Source organism: Cervus canadensis, chromosome 25 (genome assembly GCF_019320065.1).
Source record: "Cervus canadensis isolate Bull #8, Minnesota chromosome 25, ASM1932006v1, whole genome shotgun sequence".
Classification (NCBI taxonomy): Eukaryota; Metazoa; Chordata; class Mammalia; order Artiodactyla; family Cervidae; genus Cervus; species Cervus canadensis.
Genome location: NC_057410.1, coordinates 15992441 through 16020015, shown reverse-complemented (window position 1 = coordinate 16020015; position 27575 = coordinate 15992441). Strand labels below are relative to the sequence as shown.

Sequence of the window (27575 nt, the reverse complement as noted above, 5' to 3'; positions counted from 1 at the left end):
TGTTAGTAAAGTTACTTACTGAGGAGTGCTAAGCAGCTGAGGGCTGCGATCTGTAATACTGCATTTTCTGAATACCGCTGCACAGCCTTCACCACAAACTCATGCACCTCATTTAATACCAAGATATTAAAGAAATTACCTAAAAGTTAAGTGACATATTAGCAGAATTCTCATCCATGGAACTTATATTACCTTTAATTATGTAACAGTATTTAAATCAACATATTTGAGTAGTGATAACTATTCTTAATTACATTAAAACATATTTATTGTAATTAAAATCACTTAGTGATTGCATAAAGAACTAAAAACATTCCATGCACTCATTCAACTATCTTGCTTAGACAACAGAAATGACTGGGCCAAAAACAATTGTATGTTTGAGTTATATTAACTTGTGTTCTTTGATCCCCTCTCATGTCTTGTTGCTGTTGTTTTTTCGCAAAGTCTTGTCCGACTCTTTTGCAACCCCATGGACAGTAGCCCGCCAGGCTCCTGTCCAAGGGATTTCCCACATGATAATACTGTAGTGAGTTGCCATTTCCTTCTCCTGGGGATCTTTCCAACCCAGGGATAGAATCCACGTCTCCTGCATTGGTAAGTGAATTCTCTACCACAGAGCCACCAGGGAAATCCCCCTCTTGTCATCATCATAAAAAACCACGAGGTGGAGACTGCCCTGGTGGTCCAATGGTTGAGAATCTGCCTTGCAGTGTGGGAAAGGGTTTGATTCCAGGTTGGGGAACTAAGGTCGAATATGCTGCAGAGCAACTGAACCGGAGAACCGCACCTACTGAGCCCACCTGCCACAACTAGGGTCTGTGCTCCACAATGAAAAATGCCTCATGATTCGGTGAAGATCCCGCGGGCCACAACTAAGACCCAACACAGTCAAATAAATAAATATTTTTATACATGGCACTACAATATTCAGTGTACAAAACAGTTTAATATTCCTGTCTTCTAAAAGATAAGAAAAAACCTCCCTTGTCATTAAATGCTTTTACTATAACTCACTAACAATTACCACAATCCCTTGTAGGAATAAGAATGAAACTTCTAGTTAGCTACATGTGTAATTAGATAATCCCTAGGATACACAGCCAGAATTGGAAAAGATCCTATACCATTAAAAGCCTAAAGTCCACACTAATTATTAATCAAAGTTTCAAAATCAAAAAGCAGATTAGTGCAACTCTTCTGTATCAGCATCTTTCTATGTTCATATCTCTTCCACATTCATCCATTAAGCTGACATAATCCCCAGTTCTTAATCTCTAGTTTTGGAAAGTCATTTCAAAAAAGATTATTTTCTACTTTTACTGGCTTATCTAAACTTCAGTTGTCTCACCCACTTTTCCCTACAATTATTTCTAAGTCACTGCCAACAGCTGCTCTACCACTGACCAACTTTGTGACTCTGAGCAAATACCAGTGGCCTTGTCTTATTTTTAGACAATTTAGGTGAAAATACATTATGTTACAAAAGCTGCCATAAAAAGATAAAAAGACAGCTTGACATTTTCAATACATAAAGCTGACCACCAAAACATTATTAGCCAGAACTATGAATCACTTTTTTAAAAGACAGAATATACTATAAAAAAACAGAAAAAGGTAAATCAGATATTTCACAAAAAAAAGAAAGCACCAAGAGCAAAGAAATATTTGAAAAGATATTCACCTTCCTTTACAATTTTCACAGCAACATAGACGGTAGTAGCACAAAACAAGAAATAAACCAATGTCCATGGATAAGAGGATGGATAAATAAATAGTGGTATGCCCACATAACAGAATACTACATACAATGATGCCACACTTCCCAGATGGGTCAATGGTAAAGAATCTGCCTGCCAATTCAAGAGATGCAGGTTCCATCCCTGGGTCAGGAAGATCCCCTGGAGGAAGAAATGACAACCCACTCCAGTATTCTTTCCTGGATAATCCCATGGACAGAGGAGCCTGGCGGGGTATGGTTCATGGGGTCACAAAGAGTCAGACACGACTGAGCGCACACACTGCTTGCACATACAGCTATATGCAACATATTCATCAGTCTCATAAACACAGTTTTTAAAAACTTGCAGAAGACAACATTCAGCATGATACCATTTTTATTAAGCAATAACAAGCAAACATTAACAATTTTATTTACAGAGATATATAAACACAGTAAAATTTAATTTAGAGCAAAAGGTTTATTAACACAAAACTCTGGAGAGTGCTCACCTCTATAGAGAAAGTGGAAGGAGGGCAGAGCCCAGAGTAGCTTTACCAGCACTGGTAAAGTACTAATACTTAAGTTTGATGAGGAGTTCTTTTGCATTGCACTTCACATTTTCTGTATGTTATGTTTATTCTTTTGCATGCAATAAATATTTACATAATAATACTTCAAATATAGCATTAACAATAAGATAACACTTCTAATATTGCACACATTTATTTTTGCCACTCCTTTTAAAATTCCACCTAAGCATGGCATGACAGTTTGCTACTTTACAATATTTCCATCAAGTATATGTTGATCGGCTACCTATGCATCAACATACAACATATGTATGCTATATACACTTACATCATATATACTGTGATAAAAAATTAACCAAGAGTTGTAACTTACCTAACGTAAGCCTATGGAGCAAGCAGCAACTCACTTCTTGAATTTTTTCACTGATAGGGAATGCTTTCATGGCTTCTACCACAATATTATAACACCTGACATTGCCACTCATGAGGACTTCAACATTACTACCTAAATTCAAAGAAATCATAATTATCAATAAGGCAATAATTTTCCCCACTGAAATATGCATACAAAAACATCTCACAGAGATTTTAAATACATGGCAGTATAATGGCTACAATACCAAATTTAAATGTCATTTTCTGTCAAATAGCTATAAAAATACTATGTTGTTCATTGTTAATGTAACAGACTTTAGAACTCATCTCTAGGACTAAGGGAAAGTTGCTTTATTCCTGTATCTTGGCTTAAAAATGTAAACAAATAGGGAAATCTGAAAATGCTTTTATGTAAGTCAAAATATGTAAAGTCCTGGCCGTTAGTTTTCAAAGAAATGAATTTGGGGCCTGTTTCCTAATGAGGCAGTATTCCATTGGATAATAGATTTTAATTGTTCCTTTTTCTCAAACCATTAGAAAGAAAAGCAAGATTATATCACATAACAGAAGAGCCAGAATCAGCCATGATCTATTCCTATTCATTCCAGAAGAGCAGCAGAAGAATAGCCAGTGTAAAAGTCACAAAACCTAGTTTCCTGAAGGCTCTGCCACAGACAGGGAAAAGAATGGATGAAGGGGAGAGAAGAGGCAGAATATTAAAATATATGACTAAGAGATAAACATAAATGAACCACAGGGAAGGGAAGAATTTACTGGAAAAGGCAATTAATCAATAGAGAAAGTATGTGAACCCATATGGAGAAAATTAATTTATATGTCTCAATGAAACGTGTACTATTCTTAAAACAGAGAGAAAAAGGTGTGCAAAATAAATTTCTTCCTTTTTTTGGCACAAGCTTTTTTTCCTAAAAAATACATTTTTAATGTTTAAATTGTATTTTAAAAAACACTAAATATGGAAAAAGATGTTGTAATTAAAGAAAATGGCATCTTAAAACAATTACCTGCTTATACTCAGTACCACAGATATGATTTGCTCTAGATTCAAACGTAAAGTCTAAAACACTTGCTTTTGTATTTTTAGTTGCCCCTTTCTTTGACATTTCCATTATGAATCAGCACATTTACAGTGAAGATATGTCAATATGGGTAGGAAAAAATGAATTTCAAAAGAGCCAGTACAAAACAAATAAATGTATAGCCAAGGAAAGGCAAAATGAAAAATACATTCAGTTTGTTGGCAGTAGATGACTCAGAGAAGTTTAAATTCCATTTTCCGGGGGTGGTCCTAAGATGGCAGAGGAATAGGATGGGGAGACCACTTTCTCCCCCACAAATTCATCAAAAGATCATTTGAATGCTGAGCAAATTCCACAAAACAACTTCTGAACGCTGGCATCAGACACCAGGCACCCAGAAAGGCAGCCCATTCTCTTTGAAAGGAGGTAGGACAAAATATAAAAGATAAAAAGAGAGCCAAAGAGTTAGGGATGGAGACCCGTCCAGGGGAGGGAGTCGTGAAGGAGGAGAAGTTTCCCAACTCCAGGAAACCCTCTCACTGGAGTGTCTGTGTAGAGTTTTGGACTCTCAGGGGGAAACAAAACCACGAGGAAAAAAAAACAATCCACAGATTATGTGCCTAACTGCAACCCCCAGCGGAGAAATAGCCCAGATGCTCACGTCCACCAGCAGTGAGCCGGGGCTGAACAGGGAGGCATGGGCTTCTCCTCTCCCCCCCGACCCACCCCCACCAGCTGGAGGCAGAGAGGCAGGCAAGTGACAGCCAGAGCTGGAAGGTGAGGGGTCATCTCGGCCCCAGAGAGCATCCTCCACCAAACTGTGAGCAGGCTCCCAGTTGCTAACCAAGCCTTCCTGGGATCCTGGACAGTTGACATCCACCAGGAGGGCTGCAGTCAGAGATCAGTTCCCCAGAAGAGACACACGGCACCCAGGAAACCAAGGGACTGGGACCAGGGAGATGATAAGACGCACCACCCACCTGGGGAGAGTGTGCTCGCCAGGCACCTGGTCACCGGAGCTGCTTGGACCTGGGAAGGGCACAAAACGCAGGTCTAACAGAGTCTGTGCCTTTGTGGAGTACCCAAGAACCTGATCAGCTAAGACCTGGGAAGTGCATGAAACCCTGAACCTGCTGTGGACAGTTCCCCTGCAGAGCAACCTGGAGCCTGAGCAGCGAAGACCAGGAAAGCACACACGCCAGTGTGGCCTAGACACTGAGAGCACTCCCTACACACACCAGTGATACTCGTTTGCAGTATTCCTCCCTCCCCACAGCACAACTGAACAAATGAGCCTAAATAAGTGACCACCTTCCCTGCCTTGTGTCAGGGCAGGAATTAGGCACTGAAGAGACTTGCAAACAGAGGAAGCCAAAATAAACAAAGAAGAGAGAACCACTTTGGAAGTGACAGGTGCGACAGATTAAAACCCTGTCGTTAGCACAGACTACATTGGAAGGGGCCTATAGACCTTGAGAAAAAGTATAAGCTGGAACAAGGAAGTATCTGAAACTGAACTGACCCCACACTGCCCTCAACAGCTCCAGAGAAATTCCTAGATATATTTTACTATTACCATTTTCTTTTTTTTCTTTTAGTTTTTAAGTTCTTTACTACTCCTTTAATTTTCATTTTTATAACCTACTATTACCTTGCCAAATAAAGACTCTATTTTTAAAGCAAATTTCATATATTATTTATAATTTTTGTGATTTTGTTTTATTAATATTGTATTTTTGAGAAGTCTAACCTCTACTCTAGATTTTTAATCTTTGCTTTTTGGTATTTGTTATCAATTTCATACCTTTAAGAATCCAATCTTCAGTATCTATTTTTACTTAGGAGTGTGATTACTGGCTTGATTGCTCTCTCCCCCTTTTGACTCTCCTTTTTATCCCCCAGGTCACCTCTAACTCCTCTCTCCCGCTTCTCTACTCTACCCAACTCTGTGAATCTCTTTGGGTGTTCTGGGCTGTGGAGAACACAGGGAACTGATTACTGGCTAGATCTGTCTCTCTCCTTTTGACTCTCCCTATTCTCCTCCTGGTCACCTCTATCTCCTTCCTACCTCTTCCCTTTTCTATGTAACTCCATGAACCTCTCTGAGTTTTCCAGACTGTGGAGAGCACATAGGGAATTGATTACTGGCTAGATTGCTCTCTCCCCTTATGATTCCCCCTCTTCTCCTCCTGGTCACCTCTATCTCCCTCCTCCCTCTTCTCTTCTCCATGTAACTCTGTGAATTTCTCTGGGTGTCCCTCACTGTGGAGAATCTTTTCACCATTACCTTACATGTTTTATCATCAGTGTGGTATGGATGGAGAAGACTTGAGGTTACTGTAAGAATAAGATGAAAAGCCAGAGTCAGGAGGCTTAAATTCAAAACTAGAGAACATCAGAAAACTCCTGAATCCAGGGAACATTAATCAACAAGAGCTCATCCAAAAGCCTTCATACCTACACTGAAATCAAGCTCCACCCAAGAGCCAACAAGTTTCAGAGCAAGATAAACCAAGCTAATTCTCCAGCAACACAGGAACATAACCCTAAGCATTAACATACAAGTGGCCAAAAGTCACACCAAACCCACAGACACCTCAAAACTCACTACTGGACACTTCACTGCACTCCAGAGAGAAGAGATCCAGCTCCACCCATCAGAACATGGACACAAGCTTCCCTAACCAGGAAACCTTGACAAGCCACTCATCCAACACCACCCACAGGGAGGAACCTCCACAATAAAGAGGAACCACAAACTTCCAGCATACAGAAAGGCCACCCCAAACACAGCAATCTAAACAAAATGAAAAGGCAGAGAAATATTCAGCAGGTAAAGGAACATGATAAATGCCCACCAAACCAAAGAGGAGGAGATAGGGAGTCTAACTGAAAAAGAATTTAGAATAATGATAGTAAAAATGATCCAAAATCTTGAAAACAAAATGGAGTTACAGTCAAATAGTCTGGAAACAAGGATTGAGAAGATGCAAGAAATGTTTAACAAGGAACTAGAAGCAATAAAAAAGAGTGAATCAATAGTGAATAATGCAATAACTGAGATCAAAAACACTCTGGAGGGAACCAACAGTAGAATAACTGAGGCAGAAGATAGGATAAGTGAAGTGGAAGATAGAATGGTGGAAATAAATGGAGCAGAGAGGATAAAGGAAAAAAGAATTAAAAGAAATGAGGATAACCTCAAGAGACCTCTGGGACAATGTGAAATACACCAACATTCAAATCATAGGAGTCCCAGAAGAAGAAGACAAAAAGAAAGGCCATGAGAAAATACTTGAGGAGATAATAGTTGATAACTTCCCTAAAATGGGGAAGGAAATAGCCACCCAAGTTCAAGAAACCCATAGACTCCCAAACAGGATAAACCCAAGGCAAAACACCCCAAGACACATATTAATCAAATTAACGAAGATCAAAGACAAAGAACAAGTATTAAAAGCAGCAAGGGAAAAACAACAAATAACACACAAGTGGATTCCCATAAGAATAACAGCTGATCATTCAACAGAAACTCCTCAGGCCAGAAGGGAATGGCAGGACATACTTAAAGAGATGAAAGAGAAAAACCTACAAGCCAGATTACTGTATCAGCAAGGATCTCATTCAGATATAATGGAGAAATCAAAAGCTTTACAGACAAGCAAAAGCTGAGAGAATTCAGCACCACCAAACCAGCTCTTCAGCAAATGCTAAAGGATCTTCTCCAGACAGGAAACACAGAAAAGGTGTATAAACCCAAACCCAAAACAACAAAGTAAACAGCAACAGGATCATACTTATCAACAATTACTTTAAATGTAAATAGGTTGAAAGCCCCAACCAAAAGACAAAGACTGGCTGAATGGATGTAAAAACAAGACCCCTATATATGCTGTCTACAAGAGACCAACCTCAAAACAAGGGACACATACGACTGAAAGTGAAGGGCTGGAAAAAGACATTTCACACAAATAAAGACCAAAAGAAAGCAGGAGTAGCAACACTCATATCAGATAAAATAGACTTTGAAATAAAGGCTGTGAAAAGAGACAAAGAAGGACACTACATAATGATCAAAGGATTAATCCAAGAAGAAGATATAATAATTATAAATATATATGCAACCAACATAGGAGCACCGCAATATGTAAGGCAAATGCTAACAAGTATGAAAGGGAAAATTAACAGTAACACAATAATAGTGGGAGACTTTAATACCCCACTCACAACTATGGATAGATCAACTAAACAGAAAATTAGCAAGTAAACACAAACTTTAAATGATACAATGGACCAGTTAGACCTGATTGATATCTATAGGGCATTTCACCCCAAAACAATCAACTTCACCTTTTCCTCAAGTGCACATGGAACCTTCTCCGGGATCAATCACATCCTGGGCCATAAATATAGTCTTGGTAAATTCAGAAAAAATTGAAATCATTCCAAGCATCTTTTCTGATCACAATGCGATAAGGTTAGATGCCAACTATAGGAAAAAAACTACTAAAACTATAAACATATGGAGGCTAAACAACACGCTTCTGAATAACCAACAAATCACAGAAGAAATCAAAAAAGAAACCAAAACATGCACAGAAATGAATGAAAACATAACAACCCAAAACCTATGGGATTCAGCAAAAGCAGTGCTAAGGGGAAGGTTCATAGCAATACAAGCTTACTTCAAGAAACAAGAGAAAAATCAAACAAATAACCTAACTCTACACCTAAAGCAACTAGAAAAAGAAGAAATGAAGAACTCCAGGGTTAGTAGAAGGAAAGAAATCATAAAAAATAGGGCAGAAATAAATGAAAAAGAAACAAAGGAGACCACAGCAAAAATCAACAAAGCTAAAAGCTGGTTCTTTGAGAAGATAAATAAAATAGACAAACCATTAGCCAAACTCATCAAGAAAAAATGGGAGAAGAATCAAATCAACAAAATTAGAAACGAAAATGGAGAAACTGCAACAAACAATACAGAAATACAAAGGCTCATAAGAGACTGCTATCAGCAACTATATGCAAATAAAATGGACAACTTGGAAGAAATGGACAAATTCTTAGAAAACTACTACTTTCCAAAACTTTACCAGGAAGAAATAGAATATCATAACAAGCACATCACAAGCATGGAAATCAAAACTGCAATCAGAAATCTTCCAACAAACAAAAGCCCAGGACCAGTCAGCTTCACAGCTGAATTCTACCAAAAATTTAGAGAAGAGCTAACACCTATCCTACTCAAACTCTTCAAGAAAATTTCAGAGGAAGGTAAACTTCCAAACTCATTCTATGAGGCCACCATCACCCTAATACCAAAACCAGACAAAGATGCCACAAAAAAAGAAAACTACAGGCCAATATCACTGATGAACATAGATGCAAAAATCCTTAACAAAATTCTAGCAAACAGAATCCAACAACATATTAAAAAGATCTTACAGCATGACCAAGTGGGCTTTATCCCAGGGATTCAAGGATTCTTTAATATCTGCAAATCAATCAATGTGATACACCACATTGTATCATGGATGTTGAATTTTGTTAAAGGCTTTCTCTGCAAATATTGAAAGATAAAAACCATATGATTGTCTCAATAGATGCAAAGAAAGCCTTTGACAAAATTCAACATCAATTTATGATAAAAACCCTCCAGAAAGCAGGCATAGAAGGAACATACCTCAACATAATAAAAGCCATATATGATAAACCCACAGCAAACATTATCCTCAATAGTGAAAAATTGAAAGCATTCCCCTAAAGCAAGGAACAAGACAAGGGTGCCCACTCTCACCACTACTATTCAACATGGTTTTGGAAGCTTTAGCCACAGCAATCAGAGAACAAAAAGGAATAAAAGGAATCCAGATTGGAAAAGAAGAAGTAAAACTCTCACTGTTTGCAGATGACATGATCCTCTACATAGAAAACCCCAGAGACTCTACCAGAAAATTACTAGAGCTAATCAATGAATATAGTAAAGTTGCAGGATATAAAATTAACACACAGAAATCCCTTGTATTCTTATACACTAACAATGAGAAAACAGAAAGAGAAATTAAGGAAACAATACCATTCACCATTGCAACAAAAAGAATAAAATACTTTGGAATAAATCTACCTAAAGAAACAAAAGACCTATACATAGAAAACTATAAAACACTGATGAAAGAAATAAAAGAGGACACAAACAGATGGAGAAACATACCGTGTTCATGGATTGGAAGAATCAATATTGTGAAAATGAGTGTATGACCTAAAGCAATCTATAGATTCAATGCACTCCCTATCAAGCTACCAACGGTATTTTTCACAGAACTAAAACAAATAATTTCACAATTTGTATGGAAATACAAAAAACCCTGAAAAGCCAAAGCAATCTTGAGAAAGAAGAATGGAACTGGAGGAATCAACCTTCCTGACCTCAGACTATCCTACTATCCTACAGTCATCAGGAGAGTATGGTACTGGCACAAAGACAGAAATATAGATCAATGGAACAAAATAGAAAGCCCAGAGATACATCCACGAACCTATGGACACCTTATCTTTGACAAAAGAGGCAAGAATATACAACGGAGAAAAAACAATCTCTTTAACAAGTGGTGCTGGGAAAACTGGTCAACCACTTGTAAAAGAATGAAAGTAGAACACTTTCTAACACCATACACAAAAATAAACTCAAAATGGATTAAAGATCTAAATGTAAGACCAGAAATTATAAAACTCCTATAGGAAAACATAGGCAAAACACTCTCTGACAAAAATCACAACAGGATCCTCTATGACCCACCTCCCAGAGTAATGGAAATAAAAGCAAAAGTAAACAAATGGGACCTAATTAAATGTAAAAGCTTTTGCACAACAAAGGAAACTATAAGCAAGGTGAAAAGACAGCCTTCAGAATGGGAGAAAATAATAGCAAGTGAAGCAACTGACAAAGAATTCATCTCAAAAATATACAAGCAGCTCCTGTAGCTCAATTCCAGAAAAATAAATGACCCAATAAAAAAATTGGCCAAAGAATTAAACAGACATTTCTCCAAAGAAGACATATAGATGGCTAACAAACACATGAAAAGATGCTCAACATCACTCATTATCAGAGAAACGCAAATCAAAACCACAATGAGGTACCATCTCACGCTGGTCAGAATGGCTGCTATCAGAAAGTCTACAAACAATAAATGCTGGAGAGGATGCAGAGAAAAGGGAACCCTCTTACACTGTTGGTGGGAATGCAAACTAGTACAGCCACTATGGAGAACAGTGTGGAGATTTCTTAAAAAACTGGAAATAGAACTGCCATACGACCCAGCAATCCCACTGCTGGGCATGCACACTGAGGAAACCAAAATTGAAAGAGACGTGTACCCCAATGTTCACCGCAGCACTGTTTACAATAGCCAGGACATGGAAGCAACCTAGATGTCCATCGGCAGACGAATGGATGAGAAAGCTGTGGTACATATACACAATGGAATATTACTCGGGTATTAAAAAGAATGCATTTGAATCAGTTCTAATGAGGTGGATGAAACTGGAGTCTATTATACAGAGTGAAGTCAGAAAGAAAAACACCAACACAGTATATTAATGCATATATATGGAATTTAGAAAGATGGTAACGATGACCCTATATGCGAGACAGCAAAAGAGACCCAGGTGTAAAGAACAGTCTTTTGGACTCTGTAGGAGAAGGCGAGTGTGGGATAATTTGAGAGAATAGCATTGAAACATGTGTATTATCAGACGTGAAATAGATCGCCAGTCCAGGTTCAATGCATGAGACAGGGTGCTCAGGGTTGGGGCACTGGGATGACCCTGAGAGCTGGGGTGTAGAGGGGGGGTGGGAGGGCGGTTCAGGATGGGGAACACATGTACACCTATAGCTGATTCATGTCAATGTATGGCAAAAACCGCTATAATATTGTAAAGTAATTAGCCTCCAATTAACATAAATTAATTTAAAAATAAATAAATTCCATTTTCCACTATTGTTCAGCCCCATCTACTTTTAAGAGTTTAACTTTCCATGAATAAGATTTTATAACTTTACTAAGAAAGGGCTTTCTTTCACAAGAGTTTTTACTGAAGTCTCATATCTATAAGATTCCATGTTTGAAATCATATGTTTATTATATATAATATATTTACTATGTATATATGAGATACAAAGTTTTTAGTAATTCTGTCAAGGTTTTAACCACATTTATTATATTACATTCAAGGCAATGGCACCCCACTCCAGTACTCTTGCCTAGAAAATCCCATGGACAGAGGAGCCTGGTAGGCTGTAGTCCATAGGGTCACAAAGAGTCGGACATGACTGAGCGACTTCACTCACTTTTCACTTTTATGCATTGGAGAAGGAAATGGCAACCCACTCCAGTGTTCTTGCCTGGAGAATCCCAGGGATGGGTTCGCACAGAGTCGGACATGACTGAAGTGACTTAGCAGTAGCATCATATTACATTATCAGGTACTACTCTACATTTTTAACATTATTTAAGTGATCTAATCCTCACAACTTTACACATGTGAAGATGAAATTATTACCCATAAATGCACGTGTAAATCCTGTACAAGCCCAAATAGGTAATAAATGAAATACAAAATGCTCAAGTGTACTTATAAAACAGAAGGAATTGAAATCTGAAGTAATAGACGCATTCACTGATGGCATACACAGCAAATTAATTTTTTGTACTTTTTTATTATAAAAGTGGCTAGATTTCAAAGCATCACCAAAATGCTAACCAAGAATCAAGAAATAAAGTTCAAAACTCCTTCCTGTGGCTTTTCAGGCCTTTTAGCATCTGATTATGTCTCCAGTCTCATGCACTAATTCTTATCAAGCCCTTATTTCACCTCCATTAATCAGCATACAAGCAGATGCTCAGCTCTCTACATGTGCATTTCACACACACATGCATTCACACACTTACAAATATAGTTTACTGAGCTACTTTTATCCTCTTGATTTTTCTATGCTTTCTTGCTCTAGGATCTTTACACTTTAAGATGTCCACCCCTGGGTTACTGCCTGCACTTCTATTTCATCTCACATTTTTCTGCACACAAAGCTGTCCTCATCATTCAAGACTCTGCTGAGAGATCTTGCCTCACTCCCTGTTTGTTCTCATAACCCTAGGTACTTCTGCCAACATTTGCCTTATAATACTCTGTAATCACTTCTGTGCTTATCTGTATATTGTGCAGTACTATGGGAATACAAAAGGCAAGAAATGTTTATATTTTTGCTACTATTTCTCCAGCACAAAGCCCAGAGCCAGCAACAGTACTAAATCAATAAACAAAAATTAATCAGATGAATAAACAAATGAATGGCTTTATCACCTACAGGTCTCCAATAAAAACATTTTTGAAACACACTCAGAAAGAACATATATTGCAATTTTCAAGTTCAAGAAAGAAACCATGTATGCAGGCTACTTACAAGGAATTGCTAAGGAATGTAAACAGTGCAGTACATGAAGCACAATTTCCTCTTCATCTTCAAAATTTTTTAACGCACTTAGCAATATCATATAATCTTTATTTTCAACAAATTCAGTCAGTTGCTCCTCTGAAACTAAAAAATGAAAAACAAAACACTGAAAGAGCTGAAACGTGATTTAAAAGTTTAATTACTCAAAAATATAATATTCATGATAATTCATGATAAGACAGTATACACAACAGACATAAATTAAAGACTATACTTCAGCAAATATCCCTTCCTAGGAATTTTATAATGGGAAAACAAGCTATTGAGGTAAAATAATTTTGTTTTGACCTATATCAGTTACTACTAGTTACTCCATGTTTTGAAATGTAATGACTAGTTCTCAGAAAGCCAAAATTATTTATAATTTCATTTGAAAGATTCTAGAGCAAACTAATCTATGACTAACAAAGATGGCTTATTGAAGTGAACATATCACAATACTTAAAAAGGAGTGGTTACTGGTACACTGTTCAAGGGCAGCTAAGCTAAATGCATCAGTTCAAGAGGATGAACTTCAGCAAATGACAAGTAATGAGACTTCAAAATACTCTATCGTAATGGTCTTGATTTCATCAGAGAACAACAAATGTCCTCATTAATTCCCATAATTAGTCTTTGGATCAAGCAGTGAGCTTCATTTAGAGTCATTTTATTGGGTGGGAACCTCAAAAACATGTATAAAAATCTGGTTTATCTGACCTGAAAATACACTGACATAAATCAGAAAATGCAGCACTCTTCATGATCAATACTAATTTCTGTTGTTCAACTTTATACCAATAGTCCATGTAATATAATGTGAAATTGACTGGGTTCTTCTAATAAAGGTGGAGTATCACCAAATCTTCTCATTTTATGGAACAGTTTCCAGATCATAGTTTTAAATTTTGAAAATTAACTTTACAGGTGTCACTAAGTCCTGGGGAACCTGATACTCTTCAAAACTTCAGAAGTGTTTCTACTCGACATTTACAATCACAGTATTGTTAGCGTTGATCTTTCTGTCACAGTGAGATCTCCTTTTCAACATTCTTTGGTGCTTCTTCACAGGTCTTGGATCCCACAATGCTGGTGAGAGTTATGTTAACCCTTCTTTCCTGAATAAGGATGTGCCCTTAAACTGCAGCACAGAAGATTACAAGCTCTCAAGACAATAACTCCTCAAACTCAATTCTGCCCAATTCTTATCAAAAGCTTAGTTGCCAGATGTAACATTTAGAGAAGATAGCCTGAGAGACATGCACCTCCTCCATTCCTCTCCTCCACCAAGCCCCTTCACCAGAGAGCTGAGGCCCAGGCCCAAGCTGTGCCCTTTGATAGTCTCTTCCACTGAAATGACACTTTGTGTTCCTTACAGAATGTGTGCATTTTATCACCTCATCCAGGGAGACTCAAGGAGGATTTTCTCCAAGTCTCCCATGATTGCTTCTTCTGATTAATGGGTTTACTTTTATTTCAAGTAACTTTGTAATCAATGATGTTTCTGCCTCTTTTCTTTGCCTGATAGAAAGCAAAGGGCCAAATTTCTGGTCCATCTCTCTGCAAAGATACAGGATCTGAAGTAAGCAATAAATTTAACCTAGCATCATATTTTCCCCTCACCCATTTCCTCATTCATTTTTTCCCTCTAATGTATTATAAATATCTATAAACTATTTGAATTCTTTTTAGAATAAGGCAGGAAATTAAACAGTATAAGGTGATCTACTCCATTCCTGGAGCTACCAGAAACTGGAATAGGTAAACTGGTATGGACACAGGGCCCACTGAGGTTCTTATTCTAAACCCCTACCATTGTTGGTTCTCAATGACACAAAAGGTGCTCTCAAAAAACTTAGTCAACTGGACTGTAATGGAGATAACTAGCTGTGTGCCCTCAGGCAGGTTACTCATTTCACTTCTCTGATCCATTTCGTCATCAAGCCAGTGGAAGAACCAAAGGTTCCCACTAACTATAAAATTACATGGTTATCTCTGTCATCAATCTCAGTGTTATGTGATAAAATACATATTAGTCTTAGTCCTAAGGGACACTTTGTAAACTTTCTGTTCTTTATCCAGAGCCTTGAGCAATTTCTAAAATCTCTGGTGATGACTCAACATCATAAACCCAAATTTAAGTTGTGCTTGACTCCATTGTTTCACTTTTTTCTTTTTTAACTCCTACACACCCAGTTTACAAAGTGAACCTATGCCTTGTTAAGCAATGGAAGAAAGTTTACTACAACTGCATAATTTATAATCCATGAATGGAATTTACTCTGTAAAAAACAAGCAATGTTTCTGAATTAACTCCATTACCTACCCTTGACTGACAATTCAAACTTTAGTAAATAGTACAGTTTTCAATATCTTCTTATCATGATACTTAATCCTACTTTTCCTACTATAAACCCTTATAAACCTTTTTTTCTTATATAAATATCAAAATAAAGAGCTTGAAATTTTTAAATACCTCTCTCAAACAGCACATGTAAAACTTTACATCCAAGTTTCTGGACTTCATCACTGGCTGAAAATGTGCGCATGGCATCGAAGATTAACAAGAAAATATCATTTTCTTCATCCAGTATCAGCAAACTGATTTTACCTATTTTGAAGAGAACAATAAGCTCCAAGTAAATAGCTGCTTTAACATTTAATGTCTTAATTTTTACATGAGGGCTATGATGGTTAGTGAATTTCTCTTTTTGATGAACCATGTAGTTGCCCCAGCTGTTAGCCCTATCAAGCTCTATGGCCTTTCTAAATGAGATAAATCCCCAGTACACTTTCCTATAACTTACGATTCCCAATCAATGACCATTACCAAGACCTCTTGCCCCAAGCTCCTGAAATATTTCTGCCTCTTAGACAACATCATCTGAATGCTCCATGGCCACCCCAAACCTCACCTACTCCAACTGCCTCTCTTCATCAATGACACCACCTTGGATCCAATAGTTACCAGAGAAACTTAAGTCATCTTCCTTCTTTCATTCTCCCTCTCTCTTCTCATTCTCTGCCCAACCAAAGAATCAACTCATACTAAGTCCTTCAAGTCTAACCTCTAAATATTTCAAAAATTCCTTTTGAACTAGGCCCCTCCATTTCTGTTTTGTTCTGGACCCCATCACCTCTCACCTAGAATGCAAACACAATTGCTTAACTGCTCTGCTTGGTGCAAACTCCTACCTAACTAGTTGACCCCCTGCACTATATTTCTAAAACACAAATGTGATCTATAATTCCCTTTGAAGTCTCCTAAGACATTCTCATACTCCTCAGTCTAACAAACGAGACTCTTCACAGATTACATGTATCTCACCAGCCTCACGTCCCTCCCTGAACTACTGACTCCAAACACGCTAAGCTCTCTGCTCATCACAAACACATTTCCTTTGATATAAATTTTTGCATTCACACTAGCTGAGTGGAATGCCCATGCCCTTTTCTACCCCAAATATAATGCTACCTTAATTCAAGGCATAACATAAACAGCACCTATTCGGTCAATAAAAACTGTAGGAGGGGTAGTCATAGCATACACGTATACAGCACATAACACATCAGACATAGGTTGACGTATTGACAGTTCACTCAAACATGTGTAAACCACCACAGCCCCACAAGATAAGTGCAATCCTCACATCAGAGATGAGAAAACAGCCACAGAAGTGACCCAGTAACTCTGCCCAAAGTAGAACAAACAAGAGTCAGAGCTGGATTAAAATTTAGACAGGTCATGGACATGCCCTTAAATCCCACAAATAAGCCTAGCTTCTCTCTGTGTTCCTATGGTGGTTTTCTTCCTATCTCTGTTATAGTACTTTTCTCATTAAACTGAAATTATCTCTTTAAATGCTTTTTATCTCTTTGTTGGGCTGTTCAATTCTGTAGCCACTAATCACATGAGGCTACTTAAACTCAAATTTAAATTAAGTAAAATTAAATAAAATTAAAATTTAGCTCCTCACATTCCCCATGTTCAACCACCAAATATGGCTACGAGCCATGAATTTAAACATGTACAGTATTTCCTTCATTGCAAAAAGTTATATTAGACAATGGTGCTGGACTGTGAACTTCTTCATTGCAGGAACTCTGCCTCAGCTGTCTGAGAGTTCGCTAGTAGCCAGCGTAGCAGTAAGTGCCCAATAACTATCCCATGAGTTAACAAATAAGCCAAACAAACAGTGGTTCATAAATTAGCCTCTAATAAAGTATCTGAAATGAACTCTAAAACACATTACAAACTTCCCTAAAAACTCAAAATTCTCAATGCTATATAGAAGAAATTAACTAGTTTTTTGCAAAACATATCAAATTTCCTAACTGTCTGCATGCTGCTAATCTCAATATATTCATATTGGGAGATTTTTCAAATTCATAAACCTGTCCACCGCCAAATGGAGAATAAATCTTCACACACTCCCAAAAAAGACTCCCAAGGATGAGTTTAAAATAAATCATGATTAAGACTAGTTTGGAGGATTAAAGGACAAACCACTCCACTATTCTTGCCTGGAGAATCCCATAGACATAAGTGCCTCGTGGGCTACAGTCCATGGGGTCATAAGAGTCAGTTACGACTTAGCAACTAAACCGCCAAGACTAGTTAGCACATTCTATTACATATTTTAATAAAAGGCTCTGGTGAAGTGGTGAGGACCTTCAGGCCTTTCCTATCTCTCTTCTTTCATTCTCTGATCTTCTCCCTCTGTCTTCCTTTCTCTCTCTCCTAATGGCCCTTCATCACTTGGCAGGGATTATGAAAGCATTTAAAATCTTACCACCCACACATCCAGCTCCTCTCATGCCCTCCTCCTAGACCTCTGCAATGCTGCACATGCTGTTCTCTTGACCTAAAGTACCCTTCACACGTTGAAGGAAAGCCTCCCTATCCTTTCTGATTAGCTTCCCTGTAAGCAGTCTTTCTTCTTAGAATCTCACATCATAGCAAGTGTCCAGCACGGCAATGATCACAACGATTGCACCACAGCAACACTCTTTGTTTCCAGGTCCATTATCCTTCAAGCAGAAGTTTACTCGGGAAAGAACCTGACACGTGAAATAAGAACCTGTTTCTACTGCTTCTTGCTGAGGCATTCTCTCTGGTTTCAGGGTTCACTCAAGGGATGTTTTGAGGATTATGCTTGTAAAAGCATATGAAGTATTTTACATGTTAAACCTAGCATTTAGCAAGCACAAAAGAAGAAAGGCTATATATTTTTATTATGACATATTACTGTTATGTCATACTCTAGAACATGTTTTATAGAAAACACATTAGAGATATCACGGAGAACAAATACTCATGACAGGACATGTATGGCTAACAAACTAATGGGAATATGAGATGTGGGACCAGATCAGAGGAGCAAAGCTGAGGACAGAAATTAAATTTGGGAATAATATACAAGGTGATGTTTAAGGCCAATACATTGGGTGGTATTTTTGAGAGAAAAAGTTTAGAGAAAAGAGATAAGGAGAGAAAAGGAAAATGGATACACAGAATTTTGGAAATCATCAATATTGAGGTTGTGATATTATATTTTTAAAAAATTAAAATATATTTAGTAAGTGGTTTAAATTATTTTTTAACTTGTGTCAACATTAAAAATATGTGTGTATATACTACCTGAAGTTAGGAGAAGATCTAAGGCCTTCAATCCAACTGTTGTCAGGTTGACACTGGCATTATGAACTGTTAGCATTTTAAGAATCAATCTGTAATTAAAAACAAAAATCAAGATCATCCTAGATGTTTACTCTTTTAGATATTGTCTTTTACTCATCTACATTTTTATTTATCTCATTGTACTTCATTCCCTATATTGAAGCTAGTGTGTCTTTTCCCCATAAACCTGATCCAGGCTTATAATGATTAACAGGGAATTATTATGAGTCTCAACAGAAAAGCTATAACTTTTTCCTCAAAATATTTAAATTCAATTATTAACCACTTCACTCAATTCTATATTCAAAATAATACTGAGTTAAATGTTCTAAGGGACTAGTCATTTTATATGTGATACAAACTTGTGAATTTTATGTGACATATTTATATATTAAATTATAGAGATGTAATTAAAATGTTAGCTTGCATACAAAAATTAAAAATCATTTGAATATTTAAATTATTGATTTTTTTTTACTATTTTTAAAAGAGAAATTGATATTACAGAAAGTGAACCTAGTATATCAATAGTATTCAGTTAGTTCAAATACATTTGATTTGAGCCCCTGAGTTATTAATTTTAAAATATACAGTCTGTAGTCTATTCCTACTCAGGGCTGATTAATTTTAAAATATACAATCTATAGTTTATTCCTACCCAATGCTGCTTGGCTTTCTATTGTTAGAAAATAGAGCTTCCATGGCTTCACTTAGATTCAAGAAACTCGGCACATGGTCTCTAGCGATGAGGTAAGGAATTGAGAGACTCTCTCCTTCAACTCTGTTAATTCTCCTCCTACCTATGCTGCCCCTACCTCTTCTTGAATCATTCCCACTATTCCTGACTTCACTACCACACAAGAGATTTCTCCTTTAGTACTGTAAGCCTTTGAGGGGGGGAAGTCCGTGAATATAAGGAGATATGTTTTATAATAACTATTGGCTGGAAATGATCTAATATACTCCACTATAGAGAAGAGTAGAGAAGAGTGTGTCTATATTGTTCACACTACTTCTGACCTAAAGGAGGGATGTAATAAATACCTGATGAACAGAAGATGAATAAATGATGAGTGAGCAAATAAATGAATGAAAAGAAACTTCCTGTAGAAACATTCACATAAGTTAACTGGAACATTTGGTTTGTACTAAAATATGACTAAATAAGTTTTCCAAGTCTCCCTAAAATTACAGATTACAAAGCTTTGGGGATTTTGGAAATTCTCATCCAAACCAAGGAACACATAACATTACAACTATTAATTGCAGGCATGTTTTGCCTAATTCTTCGTTAAATGCTGTATTCTTTATTACTGACATAGAATTTCAGGGATTAGTTTGGAGATGAGAATATCTATTAGTTGTAAATAGTCTCTTTGCAAAGCATACTCTTTAATGCTAGAAACTGAAAAACAGCAACTCATATTTATCAAAGATGGAAAAATATACAAGCATAGGTATACTCGCCTATGAACAAACAGCTCTTATTTGTCTAAATTTGCAGCCACTAATAGAGATGTAATAATAATAGAGTTATAATAATAATAGATGTAATAATAATAAAACTAACAGAGATGTAAATTTTAGTTTTGCATTAATTATGTTTTCCACAGAAATATATCTTTGGAAATCATAGTATTCACTTTTCTGAGGTAAAGAAAAATCACATTAAGTATAAAGAACACCTAAACTTGATGACAGAAGATATTTTATTAACTGTCAAGAAACAAAAAAGTTATCCAAAAGTTATCCAAAGTTATCCAAAAAGGACTTTCCTGGAAACACAAAAAAAATTTTCTTAACTAATTATGGCTAAAGAAGTAGTCTCATTTAAGAAGTCATTATGTTGAAAACTGCAATAACATAGCTAGTAAATAGCTATCAAGAGTTGGCTGCAGATGTGCTGAAAGATAATTTCCTCCTTTTTCTTCATTTTGAAAGCTGCAGTTTAAGCTCATTAAATATATACATATGAATATACATAAATGTGCTTTTTAAAGACAGTAAAGCATAAATTTCTAAATTACTATTTAGAGAACTTTTTAGTTTCCATATTTTCGTTTTGAAGAAGTAGCGGTTTGTGTCCTGTGTGTGTGCTAAGTCGCTTCAGTCAGGTCCTACTTGGTGCAACCCCATGGACTGTGGCCACTAGGCTCCTCTGTCCATGGGATTCTCCCCGCAAGAACACTGGAGTGGGTTGCTATGCCCTCCTCCAGGGGACCATCCCAACCCAAGGCCTGAACCCACGTCTCTTAAGTCTCCTGCATTGGTGGTAGGGATCTTTACCACTAGCATCACCTGGGAGGCCAGTGGTTTGTGTCAATTCTACTATTGAAAAGTAAAAAAAAAAAAAAAAAATTTTATCCATTTGAATTCATAAGCATTCATCTACAATTTAATCAATTGTATAACTATTATTATTAAAATAATAACAATACCTAGCATTACCTCAAATGTTAGTTTTCTAAGCTCTCTATAAATGTAAATTATTGATTCAAGGAGAACTATATGTATTTTAAAGGATTTTTATCAGTTTGGCTTGAATTGCAAATAAAATGTATCAAGAGAAGGGCTGTTATACAGATATTTAGTGCAATATATTTTTACATACTTACTGGTGAACCCCAAGGACTTCCCAATCATGTCCAATATCATGGGGTCCCATTAAGCTTTGCATTGTATTTGGACAGATTTCTATTAATTTGCATAAAAGTGACCAACCCACCTAAAAATAAGAAAGGCAAATATTCATATTTTAAAACAAACACACATATATGGAACATATTTAGTCAAAGAATCTCTTCATTCTTAATAGACTAGGTGACTATTATTTTAAAATAGTTATTTTAAAACAAAATTATACTCAAAATGCTTACTCAAAATTATACTAAAAAGAAGTATGACAAACTTATACTCAAAAAGCAAGTCATATAATTAGAAAACATCTTTCTCCAAAAATCTACTGAAAGGGCATACAAAAAGTAACATTTCTAAATGATGAAGGAAACAGATTGCCTATTGTCTAAATAAAAAGCAATAAAATAAAAAATAGTTTTAGAGGACATACCAAGACTATGACATACAGGAAAGGCTAGTCTCAGGGCTTTGTACTTTTTAAGGCACATCCACCTCACATAATTTATTTTAAATATTTGGGACTTTAATTAAAAGAAAAAATGAAGTAGTTTGGAATGGAAGATTAGGAAAAGCCAGAAATTTTGACAGCCAAGTGTAAATTATCAGGAAAGACTGCTCCCCAGATAATAAAGTTAAGACAAACGGCAAGAGAAGTAGCACTGTCTGATGACTGCAACATCTTTCACACATAAAAGAAAAAGGCACCATGAGATGGAGAGTAGGTAGAACTTCTCACTGGACTCCTCTAGACTTCTTCAGTGGACCTAAATATGAGTTGATGAGGTCAAGTTGATGAGGTCCTTAAAGTCTTTCACATTTCCAAATGAATTATGATTTTACTGATGCATTTTAAATATACCTTCATTCAGTTCACTTTTACAAGTGATGCCAGATTGAATAAGTTGCTCTTTACTTCTAAAAAATACATTTTTAAATATTAATGGTATTTTAATTCCAAACGAGATTAACTCACTCTTCCTGCCATATATTCCTCTCCAAATTCAAGGACTTTTCAATTCTTCCTACTATGTTACAAAACTACACTCGATATGGTCAGAAAAAGAAGATGCATAGATATTCAGTTCTACAGATTAATGGAGAAGTGCCTAACCATGATGTGTGATAAATACCAATATCATATGAAGTTTGAAAGCTGGATTCACTGTCAGGAAAAGTTGCTCAGGGAAGAATATAATACAGAAAAAGTGTGATTTGAGTCAGATTTCAAAAGAACTATAAATTTGGTCACTTAAAACAGTGAAATGGAAACTTCTAAAACTGATGAGCTGTGAGGAAGAGAAGTAAGATGCTAAATAGAGAGGAGGCTGCCAGAAAGGGGCCCATTGCTAAATGAGACTGAATGTGTGAGTTGGAGCTGAGTGGCACAGAGTTGAATGACCAGGGGAGAAATTTCTATGTGTCTGAATAATAATGGCACACATTTCCTAATTGTTTACAGGAATAAAGAAGGGGTATTTATATGATAAAAGTGATTATACAAGAGTTATTTACAAATACCATTTCTAGATCTTTTCTGGATTAAGCATGAATTGCTTTACTCTGTCATTACTTCCTCTTACACAATTTCAAATTCCTTGAAAAGGAAGCAATTTTTGACAGCTATTTTTACTTATATGTGAGTAGACATCCTCCTCCACGTAAGTTGAACAGATATTGACAATCCAGATGCCATAGAAACTGGCTATTTCTGTGCTTTTATAAAATATATCAAGATTTTTTCATCTAAGTATTTCAAAAATAACATTTGGAACAGTTTCTGGTGGGAAATAAATCATAAATCACACAGGAAGCTATACTCAGCTCTGTACCTGCATGGCTGACTCAAGAAGAAAACCTGTTTTGCTTTGGTTGGTGAAATAGCAGCATCAGTAAAATTGCTTTGCAAAAAGACTGAAGCAATTGAGCTTCTATGATTAAATAGAATCGCTAGCTGCAAAGTGGAGGTAACAACTGATCCACTAATGTATTCAATTAAAAGCTTATCTTTCAAAAAGAGAAACCTCCCATCTTGGACAGTTGTAATACAATTGGTAGTTTCACTTCATTATAATTATTCTGTAAACTCAAGTTATCTAATTAATGCACAATGGGAAACATCTAGGGTTTAAAGAAAATTTTAGTCACTTGCATGTATTTCACTCACATCAAAGATTGAAACTGTGTGAATAAAGTAATGTAAAACTGAAGAACACAGAGAAATGTTCAGGTGACTTGCAGGAAAGAGATTTATAAGACAAATAGCCTAACTACCAACTGTCTAAAGACTGTGATTTATTAAGGAGAACTAATAAGGCATGAAAAGACATTGAAAATAAAAATTCAGAGTCAGGAATGTCATGTTAAATTCTGAAAACAAACCTTGATGTTTATTTTTGAAGGGTAATTTAATTCCCTAAATTCATCAAGTGCTTTTACTTCAGTACTTTCAGCTGATTCAACGTATAAAGCTTTAAAGTATATCTATATTAATTTCACCAGTAATATGCATAAATTTGAAGAAGAAAATATTTTCTTTTAAGTAGAGTATTAAAATAACCCTTTGATAAGATCAATGATAATTTAAATCAATAATGTCAGTAGGCATAGCATGGCCACAGTATTTGTACCAAACCACTGTACTTTTTACTTATACAAAAAATGTGTGAATTCAGCACCTACTATATTATGAAAAAAGACTTTGAAGGTGTGTGAAACTTGAGTCCTGACTCTGTCACTAGCTCTGTGATCCTAAATGAGCTACTTACTCTGAGAAAAAAATATTCAGTGAGATTTCTGAGAGGGAAGTAAGATTTCAGCAAGAATCAAATAATATATACACACACATAATGCCCTTTGCAGGTTAATATACTGCGCTACAACTAGTAATTCTATTCCATTAAATCACCAAATCAAAAGACAATTCCTTATTTTCTTACTTTGTCTTTGGTACCTACTGGGCAAGGATATTGAATGACATTCATAACTACCCCAAACAAACATGTCTGGGATCTGGCAGTTTCTAAAATGAAGAAGAATTAGGAGGTGGGTATGCTGCAGACTCCCCTGGATTCTCAAGTCTAGCACTACCTCCTCTGCAGACCAAACCCACCCAGGGCCCAGCTGTTCAGAGTTGTACCTGGCAGAGGAGACTCTACCAAGAACAGAATCCAAGGAATGGAGTTTGACAAACAAGGCAATTTTGAACACCAAAGCAGAGGCAAGTAAGAAGGATGCTGTGGGTGGAGAGCAGCAAGCACAAAAGGCCAGTGCTGGAGAGTGAATCATGTTTCATAGGCAAAATTTCAGACACTGGGTGTTAAAAGAATAGTGTCTTTATCATGCCTCCATTTTTTTCTTGATCTTATTTGCTAACAGCCTGAAAATCAATAGGCAGATGGGATATACTTCAGTTGAAGAAAAATAAAAGCAACCATTTATCACACATATATATATCTTCATATAAAAGAAGCTAGGTATATGGTTCACCCAAGCTAGACATAGCTGGACACAGAGATAAGCATAAGATAGACTGATACAGACAGATTCAGATAATTCTTACATCTGTCTAGCCTTTCAAGTAGATATTAAGAAATACTGCACCTCGATAGAGTTCAAAGTTCAATTCTCTTTCCCTTTAGAATCTAACGTGCAAATGAAAAAACTAATGTCAGTTCCCCAAATCTCAAAATCTACAAAGGAAGTTATCCTTAAGCAGTAATTTTGTTTTGATGGTGTATCAGACTTAATTTTCATCTTAAGGCTCCTTTTCAAATATATCTGAGATATTTAACAAATTTCTGGGTTTCCTATGATACAGGTTCTAAAAGTTTCACTTTTACATTCATTTTATATGAAAATAGTTGAGAAGTACAGATTTAAACTTACAAGGGAATCCTAAAACATTACTCACTTTAGATAATACAAGGTGTACTACAACTAAAGAAGGTTAGAAACCTGTCTTCAAGTTTAAAAATGAAAACCTTAAACCTATGAGAGTTTGCCAGTAACTTCAATTCATTAATTTAATTATTAATTATATTACTGTTCATTATTCCTCTTTCCCGAACTATTCACAGTGGTGTCATCTCTAGAACATGCTGTACATTGGGAAGAATCTTAGAATAATTTCATTTAAACACTTAGGAACATATCTAGCCAATGAAAGAAACCAAACCTCAACCCATTATTATTCCCCTCCCATCACCATCCATATTCTGTCAATTCTATAGTTACTTCTTAATGATAATTAAGGAGCACAGAATAGGCCCTCTTACACCGTTAACATCTATAATGATTTAACAATGCTTCCAGCTTAAAACCACAGACAGTGGTTTGTCAGCACAAATCTCAGAAATAACCCAGAACTCTGGGTACAAAGTATCATTAGAAAAACACCTACTTCCAAAGAAGGAGAAATGGGCGAAATGAAAGCAACTCTTTTACCTGCTGCACACTAGCGACTCTCATATACGAGTCCAAGACGATCAACAGAGGCACGTGGACATTTTTGTCTTGAAATAACTTGGAGGCTGGAAAAGAAAGGGGGTAAGGAAAAGGCGCAAAGTCACGATTCATGGCACCCCCTTTTAAGTCTGAAAAGGAGGGAGAACGCAGAAGAAGTGAGCGCAAGACCTTCCTAGAATTGTCAGCTCTTTTCTGCCCAAAGGAGTGGACAGCTTTCGACTCGAGAGTGCAGGTCTGTGCGGCCACAAAGTTGGGAGGAGAAAGTTTGTTTAAAAGGCCGGGGAAAGCGTTGAGGGGAGAGGGGGGTGCGGGAGGTAAGGAAGAGTTTCCCGACAAAAGATTACCGTGATCGGCGTAAGTAAACACCAGCATATCCTCCAGGATTTGAACCAGCGTCTCTATCTGTTTTCCTTCCTGGACATTGTTCAGCCTAACTATCAACTTCTTCAGAGATTCCTCGTCCTCCTCGCACCCCTGGCTGCTGCCACTGGCCATGACCGACCCTGCTCCAAGCCGGCCGCCCCTCCCGCACTAAGGCCGGCGGCTCCGGGAAGGAGGCGACGAACCCAGCTCACCGGCCGTGGCCAGCGCTCCCAGCCAGCCGCATCAGCACCCACGCCCGCCTGTTTATGCGAAGGCGGCGGCTCCCGCCCTCTCTCGGAGCCCTCCTCCTCAGCGTCCTCCTCCCCCACGCAAGGCCAACACCCCGAGGCCTGCAGGGGCGCAGGCCGACGTGCGGCCCAGCGCAGAACCTTGCCGGGTGCGCAGGGCTCAGCGAGAGCGGCCGGGGTGCTGGGGCGCGCCCGTGGCCCCCGCGCGGCCCAGACGAGACCCTGGGCGGGCGCAGCCTCCCGGGACCGGATCCCGCCCGCCCCGGTGCTGGGGCCCGGAGTCGCGCAGGAAGAAACCGACTCAGCGGACTCCGCCGAATGCCCGGGCCCCGGGCACTGCGGAGGCCGGGGAGGCGTGCGGTCCTCACCCCCGGGCCACCCCCTGGCCCGCCAGCCTGGTCTCCCGCAGCCCGCGGAAGCTCTGGGAACTAGGAAGAAGGAAAAAGCCGCCGCAGATCTCCAGATCCAAGAATAGAAATCGGGGCCTTGGGAAAAGAGAACGCCGCCCAGTTGGCCCCTTTTAGGAAAACGTTCTCTTTGGAGTTCCCCCTATTGGGAGATGAAGAATCTCCCCCCCAAGGATGGACATAGTTAAGCAACCAAAATGTGCTTTTCTATGGTTGCTACCACTTGTTTGTGGGAAAGGAAATAAAAACAGTGTTCCTGTTAACTGAGGCTCTGTTGGCCAAAAGGCCACGAAAATTAGCTTTTGAAAATTTGAGTTTGCACTCGGTAAGATTCTGAAAATTGGGGCACACCAAAAAGTAATGGATTCTCATTGCAATTAAACCTAAAGAGAAACAAAGACGGGGTAAATGATATGAACAGGTGACAGATACAAATCTAAACATTGTTCTGTTGATAGTCAAAATTACTAAAGTATTTGAAAAAAAAATAATTATAGTAATGTGTTTTTCAAGAAGAGAAACCTGAGCAAGAAAAAAGAAAGACAAGGCTGGACAGAAATGACCTATTGCCTTCAGATCTGTCCTGGAATAGGGGTGAGGTCATTCACAAAG

At 37.5% G+C, this 27575-nt stretch overlaps 1 protein-coding gene across 3 annotated transcripts in view; it reads right to left on the bottom strand.

Moving 5' to 3' along the window:
- Positions 1-26569, bottom strand: part of LRRK2 (leucine rich repeat kinase 2) — a 194561-nt gene extending 167992 nt beyond the window's left edge. For 2 of the 3 annotated variants that reach the window (XM_043446342.1, XM_043446341.1), the window contains exons 1-8: positions 26290-26569; positions 25925-26010; positions 21460-21569; positions 18806-18894; positions 15641-15775; positions 13135-13269; positions 2627-2758; positions 20-139 (exon numbers count right to left, since the gene is read on the bottom strand). In XM_043446342.1, the coding sequence (XP_043302277.1) occupies positions 20-139; positions 2627-2758; positions 13135-13269; positions 15641-15775; positions 18806-18894; positions 21460-21569; positions 25925-26010; positions 26290-26440 (958 nt within the window). In that variant the 5' untranslated portion in view covers positions 26441-26569. The remainder of the gene's footprint in view (positions 1-19; positions 140-2626; positions 2759-13134; positions 13270-15640; positions 15776-18805; positions 18895-21459; positions 21570-25924; positions 26011-26289) is intronic. The other variant, XM_043446340.1, reaches the window with a different exon arrangement.
- Between the last annotated feature and the right edge of the window lie 1006 nt (positions 26570-27575).